This window comes from Rattus norvegicus, chromosome 7, assembly GCF_036323735.1.
Source record: "Rattus norvegicus strain BN/NHsdMcwi chromosome 7, GRCr8, whole genome shotgun sequence".
In the NCBI taxonomy this organism is placed as follows: domain Eukaryota; kingdom Metazoa; phylum Chordata; class Mammalia; order Rodentia; family Muridae; genus Rattus; species Rattus norvegicus.
The window spans coordinates 88,476,515-88,491,917 of record NC_086025.1 but is presented as its reverse complement, the minus strand read 5'-3'; the positions used below and the strand labels follow the sequence as shown (position 1 = coordinate 88,491,917).

At 43.6% G+C, this 15,403-nt stretch overlaps 1 protein-coding gene across 4 annotated transcripts in view; it reads right to left on the bottom strand.

Moving 5' to 3' along the window:
• The window catches only part of Deptor (DEP domain containing MTOR-interacting protein), a 169,321-nt gene that overhangs the window by 82,148 nt on the left and 71,770 nt on the right, over nt 1-15,403 (bottom strand). For all 4 annotated transcript variants that reach the window (NM_001427213.1, XM_063263556.1, XM_063263557.1 and 1 more), the window contains one exon: nt 4,626-4,804. In NM_001427213.1, coding sequence (NP_001414142.1) covers nt 4,626-4,804 — 179 coding nt within the window. The remainder of the gene's footprint in view (nt 1-4,625; nt 4,805-15,403) is intronic.

The window sequence follows — 15,403 nt, the reverse complement described above, 5'->3', positions numbered from 1 at the left end:
TTAATGTTTAACCTCTGAAATTAATGGCTACATAATCCAGAATGTCAATGAGGACCCTGACTGTGGTGATTATGCTTTCTAATAAGTCTGAGTTTAGAGAGCTAGCAATGAAGCCTGTGTTGGAAATGAGATTGAAATGCTAGACTCAATATACAGAATTTTTAATCCTCCTACCATCAGAGGCAACCTGCTCCTACATTTAGATTCTCTATTAATAATGTCTTGATATTACCTTCCATGGCTCACCTTTCTGGCATGGAGGTTACAGCATTATAAAACCACACAGTAATTGAGGTATAATTACTCATTCCTTGGAAATAATCTGGAAATGACTCCTGGCATCTGGTATCTCTTCTCATGCACAGAATGACTCAGTAGATTGTAGCATAAGAAACTGGTTTTCTCATAAAACCTGGGGTCATCTGACTTTTTCTTCCTGGAACAAAATGGTGGCAGATTCAAACCAAAAATGCCTTTGCTCATGGGGAACTTAGCAGTCACTCTAACCAATTCCATGCTCATCCTTATTAGCAGTAACACCCATTTGGCTATTTTTACCTGTGAGGTTTCAGACAATCTGTCTAATTACTGCTATCTTCATTTCTTGATCCATTAATGAAAATAATAATGCCTACCTTTTAGTTACCATACTGTATGTACTCTTACAGCTTTGTAAGATGATAGATCTCATATCAAACACAGCAAAAACTTTAAAAATAGCTACTTCATTGGATTTAAGAGGTTAGACTAAATTACTAAGAGTAAAGTGATCAAGGGCTGGAGAGAGGGCTCAGTGGTTAAGCGCTTTGTTGTTCCTGCAGAGGACTCCTGTTTAATTCCCAGCACCCACATAAAGGTTCAAAACCATCTAGTTCCAGAGGATATAATGTCTTCTTCTGGCCTCTATGGCATACATGTGAGATATATGTGTGTGTACACACACACACACACACACACACACACACACACACACACACATGCAAGTAAAAAACTCTTTGTTGTAGTGTATTTGATCACACTGTGAACCCTTAGATTGTATCATCTACTGAAAAATGGGTGTTTCTAGTTGTGGTGAGGCTCAGCCTCAGCAAACACCTTAAATCCCTCTGGCTAGAATACAGACACACCCTTAGTGCATACACCTTTAATCCCAGGCAACTAAGATAAAGTTACTTTATAGAATGAAGCACCTTGGGCTGGAGGATGGCTCAGCGGTTAAGAGCACTGACTGCTCTTCCAGAGGTCCTGAGTTCAAATCCTGGCAACCACATGGTGGCTCACAACCATCTGTAATGAGATCTGATGCCCTCTTCTGGTGTGTCTGAAGATGGCTACAGTGTATATAATAAATAAATCTTTAAAAAAAATGAAGCAAAAAAAAAAAAAAAGAAGCAATGAATGTCCTTCGTTTGTAAGTGGTACAAAGGACAAAATGATGAATCTGAGAAAGATTTGACAGAATAGGATATTCCCCAATTCTCAAGAAAAGAGAGGGGAAAGGGAAGCTACTTAAGGAACGCAGTTCAACCTGGTAGTAGTGGTACAGAAGGGAATGCCCAAGAATACACTGAAATCCAAAGGAGTCAATCCAATGCCTCACATTGGCGGCTTTCCAAATACTTGATCCTAGAGCAGAGTAACAAATGATTTTTAGGGCAACACAAAAGCATACCTGACAAGCTGATTTTGACTCCTGGGAAGTACATAGTGGAAAGAAAGAACAGACTCTGACACGTTGTCTTCTGATATCTACATGTGACGTGGTAGGTGTGAACACACTAAAATGTCATTATATCATGTCCCCTAGAGGGTTGCATTCTAGAGTTAGGAAAACATTGCTCTACATTTCTAAAGTTTCTTTCTAATTCCACTGTTGTATTCTTGTGACAGAAATCCTCAGCTTGGAAGACAGGGGGACTTGGGGAAGGAGCTCACAGACTGTAACGTTAATCACCTTTTATATGGACTTGGGAAATGACGACATGCTTAACCTTCTCCTCTTTGTCCCAAGCCCACACCTTGCAGGGAAATGAATTGAGTGGGTGGTTACTAAGAGCAAGAGCATTAAATGAGAGCTCAATGCCTGCTCATTTAATTCTACACTTAACCAATGAGGTCATCCTCACTTCCCAGATAAAGAGAAAGTAATTAGCTTAGACCTGGTGGAGCTGGGATCCCAGCAGCTGTGTTCTTGAGACAGCCAGCCTGCAACGTATCTCTAATGCTTGCAGACTCCTACTCTCCCACTCTTCACCTTCCTCCACACCAGCAGGGTCAGATGTGGAACCAACAGAAGACTGAGGAAATGATACCATGTGACTCCCACAGCTGTGACTTCTTTCATTCTCTTGGTTCACTCCCATTGGAGTTCAGGAGGTGACCCTGGCATGCCATGCAAATTCTCAGGTAGCATGATGAAGTCCACATAGGTACGGGCAGAAGCCTCCTGCTAATAGTCACAGTCAACTCTCCGCAACTAGGAAGCCATTGTGGAAGTGAATCTAGTCCTGTAGCCCTGGCTAACAGTGTGGCTCTATCTTCAGATGAAAGCTCTGGGAGTCCCAGTCAGCTAAGCCTCACCCCAATTCCTGACCCACTGAAATTCTATGAGGCATCATTTCACATTCATAAAATTTACTGTTGGTGGTTTAGGTCATCAAGTTTTAGTTACACTTTCAAGTTATTTGTTATGCAGTAAAGATAATAAAACTCTTTAACCAAAGGTTATATCGAATCATCACAAGTCATCCCTTTGGGCTGAAAACATTTATAAAGCCCCTTTGTATTGTCTCTTCACCACTGCAGCTGGGATTGTACTTCTGTCTCCTGTCTCAAGCATTACCTACCTAAGGTCATGGACAACAGGTCTTGCAAACAAAACTGTTTATTCCTTTTTAAACTATTTTAATGTCTTTTAAAAAAAACCTTTTTGTTGGTTCTTTGTGAATTTCACATCACATACCCCGATCCCACTCATCTCCCCATCCCTTCACATCTGCCCTCTCCCCTTGCAACCTCCCCTCAAAATAAAATACAAAACAACAACAACAACCAAACCCATCTCATGTGGAAGCTGTAGTGGGTCCCACAGTATACCCCTTTGTCCACATATCTTTATTTGCAAATATTCATTACAATGAGTCATTGGTGGAGGCCTCTGGCTTCTGCCACACTATCAGTACTGAATCCTTGCTCAAACTCCTCTCAGATATCCTGTTGTTGCCCTGTGTTGTGGAGATCCTGCAGCTTTGGATTTGTAGAACTGGCTCCTTCCTGAGATGTAGCAGTTTATAGATGGGGTAGGTAGATGCTGGGATGGGCCACCTCACAGCCCTGGATCTGGACCTGGGTGGTGACTGAGTTGGTCCCACCAGCTCTCTTTTAGCCATGCCACGAGGGCAAGCTCTATTATGCTGTCAAATGAGGTGCCAGGCCAGCTCTCCTGAGTGCTGCAGCCAGTATGGGACAGGGCCAGCTCTCCCACCTGCCACAGTTGGGGAGGGATTAGGGGAGAGTGGTGGGGCCTGCTCTCCACACTCACACCCTCAGGGCCAGCTCACCTGCACCTCTGATATCAGGGTCTACTTTGTTACCCAGGCATTCATAGTTACCCAGTTCTTCGGAGTGCTGCAGCTAGTGAGGGGCAGGGACAGCTTTGCACAGCTCTTGGACATTAGCATGATCCCAGGTGGCAGCCCAGACCAGGGATGCCCACATGGCCTTTGGTGGTAAAAGGAGTCACTAACATCAGCACTGACCCCTGCTGCTTACACGGTCACAGACCCAGACTTGGTGCTCAGCAGCAGTAGCATGGGCTGAGACTTCACCACAGGCTCAGGTGGCTGGGCAGGCTGCTTACATCTCACTATTCCTCTCCACCCTCACCTCTCCAGGTCTGTTTTTCTTCAAGACTCTCAAGCTGTTTCCAGATCTCTATCTCTCTCCACCCAATACTTGCATATGGTCATAGGCCACACCTTGAATTGACCTCTCTTAATGTTTGTCTTTGAGAGTTTCTCACAGTTCAGGCTGGCTCTGAACGGTCGTGAACTTCCAATCTTCCTGCCTTCACACTCAGAGTGACTATAAGAGTTGTGAGAGCCAGTTGTATGTGGAATTGTTACATGACATCATACCTATGCAGAGCTCTTGATAGTTTTATAGAATCTGCCTTCCCTGGCTGGTAAGATGGCTTTCAGAGAAAGGATCCAGAGGTTCAACTCCCTGCATCCACATAGCCACATGGCAACTCATAGCTCCTTCTGTCACTCCAGTCCCAGGCCATCTGACACCCTTTCCTGGCCTCTGTGGGCACTAGGCACTCACACAGCGCAGACACACATGTAGGTGAACCACCCGTAGACATAGAATTAAAAATAAAGAAGACTTTGCCTTTCTTCTTTAGTATCTGCTGACACATCTGCAAAACCACACGTTTCTTTAAACCGATCTCAAATGAGCAGGCAAGTCAAGAAACATGAAGACTTGAACTTGACTCTCAGCATAGAAGCAGCGCTGTCCAGAGGGACTTATGGGTCAAGGCATGAGGAGTGAGTGTATGTGGCTACAAGCCACAGGTTAAGAGACTGGCGGTCACTGTAGCAGGCACTGACTGGTGCACTCACCATGCTGTATGATGCTGTGCTCCATGAGCCGGTGGCAAAGCTGCTCTGCCTCTTTCCTCGTTGTGGCTTCTCCTTCCTGAACCAGCCAGTCCAGGAATTCAGATGCCATGAAGGTTCGCTCATACTTCACCCCCTCCTCTTCCCTAGGCTGGAGGAGTGTAGTTTCAGGGCTCATCAGTCTGGGGGGTGGGGGAGAAGAGAGATAAGGAAAGTAAGGTAAATATATACAAAAGGAAAATAGCTCATTTGAAATCCAATACCATAGGTTTCCAGGAAGTACATCATAGGCTTCCGGGAAGTGTCACGGAAGAGCTGTCAGACAGATGTAGCTGCTACAAATGTCAATTCCAAGAGAGGGTCTGTGTTAGAAGTAAGCAAGACGCCTTTTCTCCTCGTAATGAGACAAACGTCGGAAACGCAAAGTACAAGGCTGCATTCAAATCATTCATCTTGAAAAGTTGTCAGCGTTGAGGGGGTCTGACTCAGTGGTATGGTGCTTACCCTGGGCCTGGTTCCTAGCATTCACCTACACAACCCTACAAGAAAAAGGATGGGGCTGGAAAGATGGCTCAGTGGTTAAGCGCACTGACTACTCTTCCAGAGGTCTTGAGCACCCACATGGTGGCTCACAACCATCTGTAATGGCATCCGATGCCCTCTTCTGGTGTGTCTGAAGACAGTGACGGTGTAGTCACGTACATAAAATAAACAAACAAACAAATTTTTTTAAAGAAAAGGAAAAGGAAAGTAAGCAGAGTATTTAGTCAGGACTTTTACAATATAATGCACTGTCTTTCTTAATTGGCTTACAATATTTTCCGATCCCATTTCCTAGACTCCCATGTTAAAATAACTGTGGGATGACTGTATGTGTCACCACTCCCAATCTACACATTCACTTTCTAAAGGTGATGGCACCTGGAGATGGGGAGTTTGGGCATAATTAGCTTTTGAGACCAAAAGTCCTATGGTGAGATCAGAAGAGAAATGAAAGAGAGCCAGTACGATGCCTCTGAAGATAAAGACACTGGCCTCAGAAGCCCAGTGACCTTGACTCCTGAACTCAGTAAGAGTGGAAGGAGAGAACCACAGAGATGTCCTTTGGCCTCTACCCTCTCACGCTCCCATCTCACATCCACACACCATCCACACACACCAACAAGTAAATAATAAATAAATATTTGAAATACTTGAAAAGAAGACACAAGAAGATCTTGCCTATTCCCTCATGGCCATCTCCAAATGAGGATGTAGCAAGAAGACAGCCATCTATGTGCATACCACAAGGAGCAAGCCCTCACTGAACTGATCGGCAGCTTGACTTTGACTTCAGAGACAAGTGTGTCTTGTTTAAGCCATCCAGTAGACTCTAGAGGGCTAACAAACATCTGCCTTTCCCTGGGGGGCCACCAGGGAATCACCATGTAAGAAGCAGGTGCCGCCTTCTAGAAGAGTGACCCCAAGGAGAACCAGGGTGGGAGGCAAGAGCCAGGACCAATTTTCACTGAGGCCATCTTGGGCCTGCCAGACCAACGGAAACCCTCTATTTGACCCACAAAGGAGCCCAAGAGAAATAGCATACAAATGCCCATGTGGCCCATAGAACTAGAAGAAACAGTACATCAGAGCTGTTTGAACTACGAAGTGTTAGTAGTTTTTCAATCTCAGACCAATCAACCCCCACTGCTATTAATGGAGAACAGAAAAAGTGCATGACATACAGATCTCTGAGCACCAAGAGGAAGATGAAATAACATCGCCAAGACCTAGGAATAAAATGACATCCGTGAAAGCCCTGTAGAGAGATCTGGGAGCCTGTGCTGGGGATGGGACTTCAGCAGAAGGACAAACCCACAGGACAAACGAGGACTACCGACCGCCATTCCTCCACATCTGAACACCCTCACAGTACTTCGAATGAAAACAGAAGAAACTTTGGTTTCCTCAGTTTTCACATTTTAGGTATTATTTCCTGTCAGAACTCTCAGATCCTTATAACCTGGATACTGTACCTCTTCCAGAACCACTCGGTTAGCATCTGCTTACTTAACAGCTAACATTTGGAGGGCGTAGCCCCACCTGAGCTGTTTATAGGTGTTTCCTGGCATAGCAGGTTTACAAACAAACAAACAAAAAAACCAAAAAACACAGCAACAAATCATTTTCATAAATTCCTTGCTACACTGCATCCAAGTGTGCACTGAAAAAGACGTCCTTACGAAGCCAGGCGTGGTGGCACATGCCTTTTGTCACTATTCTCAGGAAGCTAAGAAGGAAGACTCTTTCATTCAGATCCAGCCTGGGTGACACAGTGAGACACTACCCTAAATTTTTGTCTTTAGAAAAGCAAGTAAGTAAAATAAATTTAAAAAACAAAACAAACCACTTTTTCCATAGGTCGACGAGATGACTCACTAGGTAAAGTCACTTCCCCTCCAAGCCTGACACCCTGAGTTCTATCCCTAGGGATCATAAGGCTGAAGGACAGAACCTACTGCTAAAAATTGCCCTCTGAACGTCACAGGGTGCCGTGGCACGCACACGCTAAATGAATAAATAATGGAATTAGAATGATTTTTCAGCGTCCTCTCTATTTCCGGTACAGGCTCTTAGCTAGCCTTTCGTTCTCCTTCAGCTTCTTCCAGCATGGCCTCTTTCCTTTTGAGGTGCTGAGTGGACAAGTACACAGGGTTACTTTCATGGAGCCTCACGTAACCAGAAACATGACCTGCTCTGTCCTTTTGCACTTCTACTAAGTAGCTGGTGGCCTCTGGACGAGTGGCTGGCTACCTGCTCTTGCCAAGGCTTCAGGAAAGAGGCCAGCTTGGCAGGCTCACTCCAGTGTCCCCAGCTCATCCCCATTCATTTCCTTTACAATCCAGGAACATCCCCATCCTGGTTTTTCTTTAAGACCACGTCTTTCTCGGGATTGGATTTTAGTATTCACATGAAGTCTTCGTGTTAAAGCAAGCATTTGGCTTCTGATTGCCTTTTGCTATATAAAAAATTACTCTCAGTGGCTGGAGCGATGATGGCTTAGCAGTTAAGAGCACTGGTGCTCTTCCAAAGGACCCAAGGTTCAATTCCAGCACCTACATGGCAGTTTATAACCATCTATGACTCCAATCTCAGGGGATCTGACTCGTGGCCTCTGTAGGCACCAGGCACTCACATGGTACACAGACATACATCTAGGCAAAACACTCGAACAATAAAAAATAATAAATATTTTTAAAGGGAAAAATTACTCTCAAACTTGGTGGGTTGAAAGAATCATCATTTAATTGTCTCTTAAGTATTCTATAGATTTCCCAGAATTTAATATGGCAGTCCCCTCTATGGCTCTAGGTTGGAAGGCCTCTGACAATTGTGTGAAGGGGTGGCAGAGCCAGATATTCAACCCTGAACCACTTCTTCAGACAGCCTCTGCCCTGGAAGGCAACCTGAGCTACACACATGGAGCTGTAGGGCTCTAGGAAGAGGAAGTAGCTATTACCAGGATGTTGACTTTGCCTCTTCCCTCTCGCTCTTCACTCCACGCTGGCTTTATTCAGATGTAATTCATATACCACATGACAACTCACTGGTACAATTCAATGATTTTTACCATTCAGCAATCCCCAATATGGGTTAGAGCATTTTCATCCCCCAATCAAAAATCAACAAAACAAAACCTCACAGCTACTAACAAACTATATAGCCCAGGTTAACCCAGTTCTCTGTATCGTCCTGTCTTTCCCAAATGCTGTAAATGTACGTACGCACCACTGTGCCTGGTTTTTGTTCACCTCAGCTTTATAAGCAATAAGCTATACATACATGCAATATAGCCTACAGTACCTAGGTTTGTGTAAGTGTGCTGTATAATGTTCACACAACGACAAACTCACCTAGTAATAGGTTTCTCCTATCAAGCCATTAAGGAATGCATGACTGTACACAGTCTTGTGTGGGTATGTGTGTCTTTTCTTTTTTTCATTATATATACAGAAATGGAATTGTTCAGTCATATGGAAACTGTTCAGCCTTTTGAGAAACTGCCAGACTGTTTTCCAAATTCTCCCTAAATCTAGCCAAGAAAACATTATCATCTGTTCTCTTTCACTGTGCTCCCTGTTGTGGGTGTGACGTTGTACAACATCAAGGCTTTGCTCTGCATGACCCTGATGACTAATGACTTTGATCACTTTTATACATCTGTCGTCCATTTTGAATATTTCCTTTGGAGGAAAATGGCTTACACGTCTTTTGCCGACTGTGGTTATTTTGTTTTTGTTTTTGTTTTTGTTTTTGTTTTGTTTTGTTTTGTTTTTTGAGATACAGTCTCTTGTAGCCAACGATGGCCTTGAACTCGTAATCCTCCTGCCTCCACCACCCGAATGTTGAGGTTACAGGCCTGGCCCATCACACCTGGCTGGTTACAACACTTTATTATTGATTTTAATTGATTCTTTACATGGTCTGAAGGTGTGTGTCTCATTAGACATATAGTGTTTAAATATTTTCTCCTATTGGGACTTACCAGGTCCCATTTTCAGAGCGTGCTCATAGCCAAGGTTTTCACTTTGATGTGGGGCCATACCTCTCTTTTACTTTGTTGCTCTTGCCTTTGTCTTGCCCAAGCACATGTGGTTTTCCCCTCCTGTTCTCCTTTCTTATATTTAGTTCAATGTCACAGTTTGACTTAATTACATAAGGTGTGAGGTAAGGAGCCAATTTCATTCTTGCATGTGGCTATCCAGCTGTCTCAGCACCAGAAGAATATTTTTTTCCCCTACTGAATATCTTGGCATAGCTGTCAAATACCAATCAACTATGACAGCTTTACTGTCTAGGCTCAAAGTCAGAGACTATTAGGGGAGGTGACATACATGCCACCTCTTTCAAGAATCATAAGCACGTGCAGATAGAAGGGTGGGAATGCTTGGGGCCACCTTTACGGAATAACTGCATTGGCCTCATTTTAGTCACTGAATGGTAATTTCTTTTTTCTTTTCTTTCTTTCTTGGGGAGGTTTCTTCTTCTCTTCCTCCTTCTCCTTCCCTCCTCCTCTTCTTCTTTAGATTTATTTATTTTATATATATGAGCGCATTGTCACTGTCTTCAGACCCACCAGAATCAAATCCCATTACCGGTGGTTGTGAGCTACCATGTGGTTGCTGGGAATTGAACTGGGGACCCCTAGAAGAGAGAGCAGTCAGTGGCCTTTACTGATGAGCCAGCTCTCCAGCCCCAACTGGAGGCATGGTGTTTTCAAATCTATAGCGCAGCCACAGTGTTGTGTTATCTCTACGCTACTTATCTCCACGGTACTTTTTAAAAGCATGAGATCTAAGATCAGATAAGTACTGTGACGCTTGTTTATCTGGCTGATTTCCCTTGTGTACAAGGTAGATAGTATAGGTATCTAGAGTCAGAGAGATGGCTCAGTGATAAAGGTGCTTACGGTGCAAGCCTGACGGCCTGGGCTTGACCCTTGAGACTCGTACTGTAGGAGTGAAAATTGACTCTCACAAACTGTCCTCTCATCTCTACACCGCATGTTTGTATACATGTGCAACACACATACACACATTCTCTCTCTCTCTCTCTCTCTCTCTCTCTCTCTCTCTCTCTCACACTCTCTCTCTCTCTCCAAATAAAATGTAACTATTTAAAACATGATTGTACTTAGTTGTGGGAGTTTCTACGCAGTTTAAATGTGATAATACAGACAAACATTAGTCAGTGCTGCCTGGTCAGACAATGGCTGATGCCTATAATCCTAGCATTCAAAAGGACACTGAGACAGGAGGATCGTTGTGAGTTTGAGGCTAGTTTGAGCTACAAATAAGTTTCAGGCTGGTGAGGGAAATGGCATAAGATTCTATTCTAAGAATTATTCTGCCCCCTTCCCACCAACAAATCATTGGGCTTAGTACATCAGAAACTTGAATAAATTTAACCCCGTGGCTGATGATGACTGCCTTAACAGTTTTATGTGGCTACAACAGAGGGGGAAATTCAAACACCGTTATGTATCAAAATCGAGACTCTATATATTTCTACTAACAAGGACATCAATTCCATTTTAGTTGGTCATCCAGAGTATGGCTGCTGGTCTGAAACATCTTCCCTTTTTATAAAGCAAGTTGGTTTTTAGTAAAGCTGTTTATGTGTCAGCCCATAATCACGGCACAAAGCCCCGGTCCATCGACACAGTTCTGCATGGCCGAGCCTTGCCTACTGCCAACAGTCAGCAGATTCTGCTCATGTTCTGAGCTCCTTTCCAACTTTCCTGGTGTGTAACTAAGTCAGATTTCCCAGATTCGCATTAACTCAGAGGAAAGGCCATACAATAGAAGGAACTGCCCCATTCAGGTGCCCAAACAGGAATAGAAATGAACTGATAGCAATCTCCTTACATGATGAGAAAAAATTCAAATGGGTCAGACAAGCCTTGTATAATGTGGGAAAATATGGGAAATGTGTCCAGGGTCCAAGGTTGGGGCAAGTAAGACATGGTGATGCATGTCTATTTCTAGCACTTGGGAGGGTAGAGGCGGAGGAGTCAGGAATTCAAGCCCATTTCCTGCTACAGAAGGAGTCTGAGGCCAAGCCAGGTATAGGGATGCTCACCTGTAATCTCAGTGCTTGGGGGACAGAGGAAGGTGGGTCTTTTTGAGTTTGAGACCGGCCTGGTCTACATATCACTATCTTCCAGGATAGCCAGAGCTACATAGTGAGACCCTGTCTAGGTAGGAAGGAAAGAAGGAAGGGAGGAAGGGAGGAAGGAAGGAGAGAGAGAAAGGAAGAAAGAAAGAAAGAAAGAAAGAAAGAAAGAAAGAAAGGAAGGAAGGAAGGAAGGAAGGAAGGAAGAAAGGAAGAAAGAAAGTAAGTGTCTTAGGGTTTCTATTCCTTCACAAAACACCATGACCAAGAAGCAAGTTGGGAAGGAAAGGGTTTATTCAGCTTACTTCCACACGGCTGTTCATCACCAAAGGAAGTCAGGACTGGAACTCAAGCAGGTCAGGAAGCAGGAGCTGATGCAGAAGCCACAGGGGGATGTTACTTACTGGTTTGCTTCCCCTGGCTTGCTCAGCTTGCTTTCTTATAGAACCTAAGACTACCAGACCAGGGATGGCACCACTCACAATGGCCTGGACCCTTCCCCCTTGATCACTAATTTCGAAAATGCCTTACAGCTGGATCTTATGGAGGCATTTCCTCATGGAAATGTTAGAAGGCCCTTTCTTTGGGATAATGCCAAATTGTGTCAAGTTGACACACAAAATCAGCCAGTACAGAAGGAAAGGAAGGAAGGAAGGAAGGAAGGAAGGGAGGAAGGAAGGAAGGAAGGAAGGAAGGAAGGAAGGAAGGAAGGAAGGAAGGAAAAGAAAGAAAGAAGAAAAGAGTTTGAGGCTAGCTTAGGTTATCTGAGATTCTGTCTCACAAACAAACAGGGCTCTGGGAAAGTCAACATTACTGTGAGAGTATGAGGCCAAAAGGTATGAGGGATTTAGGAAGAAAGACTTAACAGAAACATATCAGGCCAACCTGGGATACACAACATGACCTTCCAGTGCTGGGGTAGGAAGATCATGGGTGAGGCTAGCAGGACTAAGTAGCAAATTTAAAATCAGTCTGGGCTATAAAGTAAGACATGGCCTCAAGAGGGGAAAGTATTGACTAAAACAAAACAAAGTCATATGTTAATGTGACTATGACTAAAAATTTTAAAAATCTATTCACTCAAATATTAATAGGGTTATTTCCGAGAGTGGGATAGGAATGATTTCTTTGTATCTTGACAACATTATCTATAACTCAAATTCTCTCCCCAGAGCACTTACTCTATACTTTTAATCAAAGAAAGTGTTGTCGCTGAAGAAGTCAAACTACAGTTAGGTCCCTGGATAACCAGGTGTTTGGCTAGTGATAAATACAAAACAGCAAAAAGCTGATATTACTCTCCAAGACAGTAAACTAGTCGCCCAAGCATAGCTTACACACGTGTGTTTTCCACAGTTTTGAATGCACGATTCAGGCTGACTTGTGTGATTAGGAAGTAGTTGATTAGAGACAAATGCTTACATGGGTATTGGACATCTTAAGCACTCTGATATTGTAGATATCCATATAGGGTTACAGATCTGTTGTTCATAACTGGGGTGTGAACTGGTAAGAGAGCACCACTATGCCATTAACATGAGCATAAGTGGGAAAGGTAAGAGAATGGGGCAAACAGCACAGGACACTGACAAAACATGTCCTCTGCCCCATCATGCTCTCCATGCACTACATGACAGAGTCTATTCGTTCTGCTTTCAGACCTTGTTTCCCCTGGTCTTTTTTAAAAATTTTATTTATTTTATGGAATCTTGCTTTCTATTGTCAACTAAGACCCTAAGTCACCATCAAAGTATCTAAACTAAGTTGCCACCTACATAGCTTTCACTCATCCTCCCTAGACTTAAAATCAAAGCAACAACCAAAAAAACTTTCAGAAAATGAACTTAAAGTCATGTTTTTTTCCTCCTACATTTATAGTGTGTGGGCCCTGTATCCTTCCTCCCCCCTGACACACATAAATCCATGTAGGGTCCCACTTTGTAGCCCAGGCTGTCTTAGAATTTACCATGTACCCTGGGCTAGCCTTGAAGTACGGCCATCCTCCTGTCTTAGACTCCCAAGTACTTAGATTACAGATGTGAATCACTACACAGAGCTTGACTCTTTTTTTCTTCCCAGACAGGGTTTCTCTGTAGTAGTCCTGGGTGTCCTAAGACTCAGAGAGAACTGCCTGCCTTTGCTTCCCTAACTGCTGGAAAAGGCCTGCACCACCACACCCAGCGTGAGCTCAACATTTACTAGATCTGCTTTATCTGCTTTTATCTGCTTTCTTCTTGAAGTAGCACATATTGAACCCAGGAGCTCACACTTATTAGGCAAATGCTTTCACTATGAGCTGTAGTCTCAGCCCTTCTCCCGTTCTTCAGAAACAGAGTTGGAGCTCACTGAGGGGGCAATTATAACATTTAAGCATGGTATTTAATAGAGGGATGCTCATGAGGAGAATAGTACATATGCAAGACCTGGGCACTGCTTCTTCAAGACAAGGTAGCCCAGGCCCAGCTTTGTACGAGGTGGAGTCTCATGTAATTGAGGCTGGACTCAATCTCTGTAATATTCTGGTGCTGGCCTCAAATCCCTGGTCCTTCTATGTCCATTTGTCACTTGAGGAATTAAAGGCCTGTGATATCGTGACCCTGCCCCCCTCAACAGAATGGCTTAGCTTCAAACTCCTTATAGTGACTCTTCTGCTTCAAATTCTTAACTGCTGTGATTATAGGCATGAGCCATCACAACTGTTTTAATTTTTTATAATGCAGACCTGTCTGTCTGCTGTCTATCATCTATTTCTGTGAAACAGGGTCTTGAACCTAGGGCTTTGTACATCCTAGGTAAACACTCTACGGGTGCTTCCCACATTATTTATTTATTTACTTACTTACTTATTTATCTATCTATCTATCTATCTATCTATCTATCTATCTATCTATCTATCTACTTATTTATTTATCTATCTATCTGTTTACTTATTTACTTACTTGTTTATTTATTTATTTAGAGACAAGTCTCTCATTGGTTGAAACTAAATTAGGTGGCCAGTGAGCCCCCAACATCCTCCTTTTTCTGTCTCCGTGAACTGAAATTACAAGTAAATACATGGTTTTTATCATGGGGGTTCTGGGAGTTGGACTGACGGAGCTCTCTCTGGACTACGCCCTTAGCTTTTTATTTTACACAGGGTCTTGCTACATTTGTCAGGTTGGCTTTCAACTTGCAATCGTAACTATGATCACAGATCTGCACCTCCCGGTCAGGTATAACACACTATTTTTTACCCTTCCAACCAAACTAGGAACTGCTAAAGACAGACTATCACGGTGTCTTAAACATTTTCATTTCTTAGAAATCTAAATTCAGAGGAGGTAGATGCTAGAAGGTCAATAAATACTCTCTAACCAACTGAGGGAAGGCTAAGCAAATACCACTGGCAGCAGCCGTGGACTGTTGCCTCTCTCCTCTCTGAATAGCCCTTCCTCTTTGCTATTTTGAATTAGGGTAGAAGCAAACAAGACACTAATATTCTGAAACCCAAGCTATAATTTTCACATTCCCTGAGGTTTCCAGTGTTCTCTGAAGAGTCATTTTCAGAGCCTGCAAGCATTTGAGAGAGAAGCCAAGTACGGATTAGACGCCTCAGCCATTCTAAAAGGCTTCATTCAACTACAGTAGCTGTGATGGTTTGTAAATGCTTGGCCCAGGGAGTGGCACTTTTAGAAGGTGTGGCCCTGTTAAAGGAGGTATGACCTTGTTGGAGTAGGTATGACCTTGTTGGAGTAGGTATGTCACTGTGGGTGTGGGCTTTAAGACCCTCTTTCCTCCTAGCTGCCCGGAAGTCAGTGTTCTACAAGCTAACTTCAGATGAAGATGTAGATCCAGGCAACTCCCGCACCATGCTTGCCTGGATGCCACCAGGTTCCCTCCTTGATGATAATGAACCGAACCTCTGAACCTGTAAGCCAGCCCTAATTAAATGTTGACCTTGTAAGAGTTGCCTTGGTCATGGTGTCTGTTCACAGCAGTAAAACCCCAGCTAAGACAGTAGTAGTAGTAGTAGCCTAACCAAACACTCTGCAAGAGGAACAGAGACTAAGCATGGCTGCTTTCAGCTCAAAACAACGCAAGCAGCAGCAAGTCTCACAGACTTTCCCTACAGAAGGGGAGCAGGG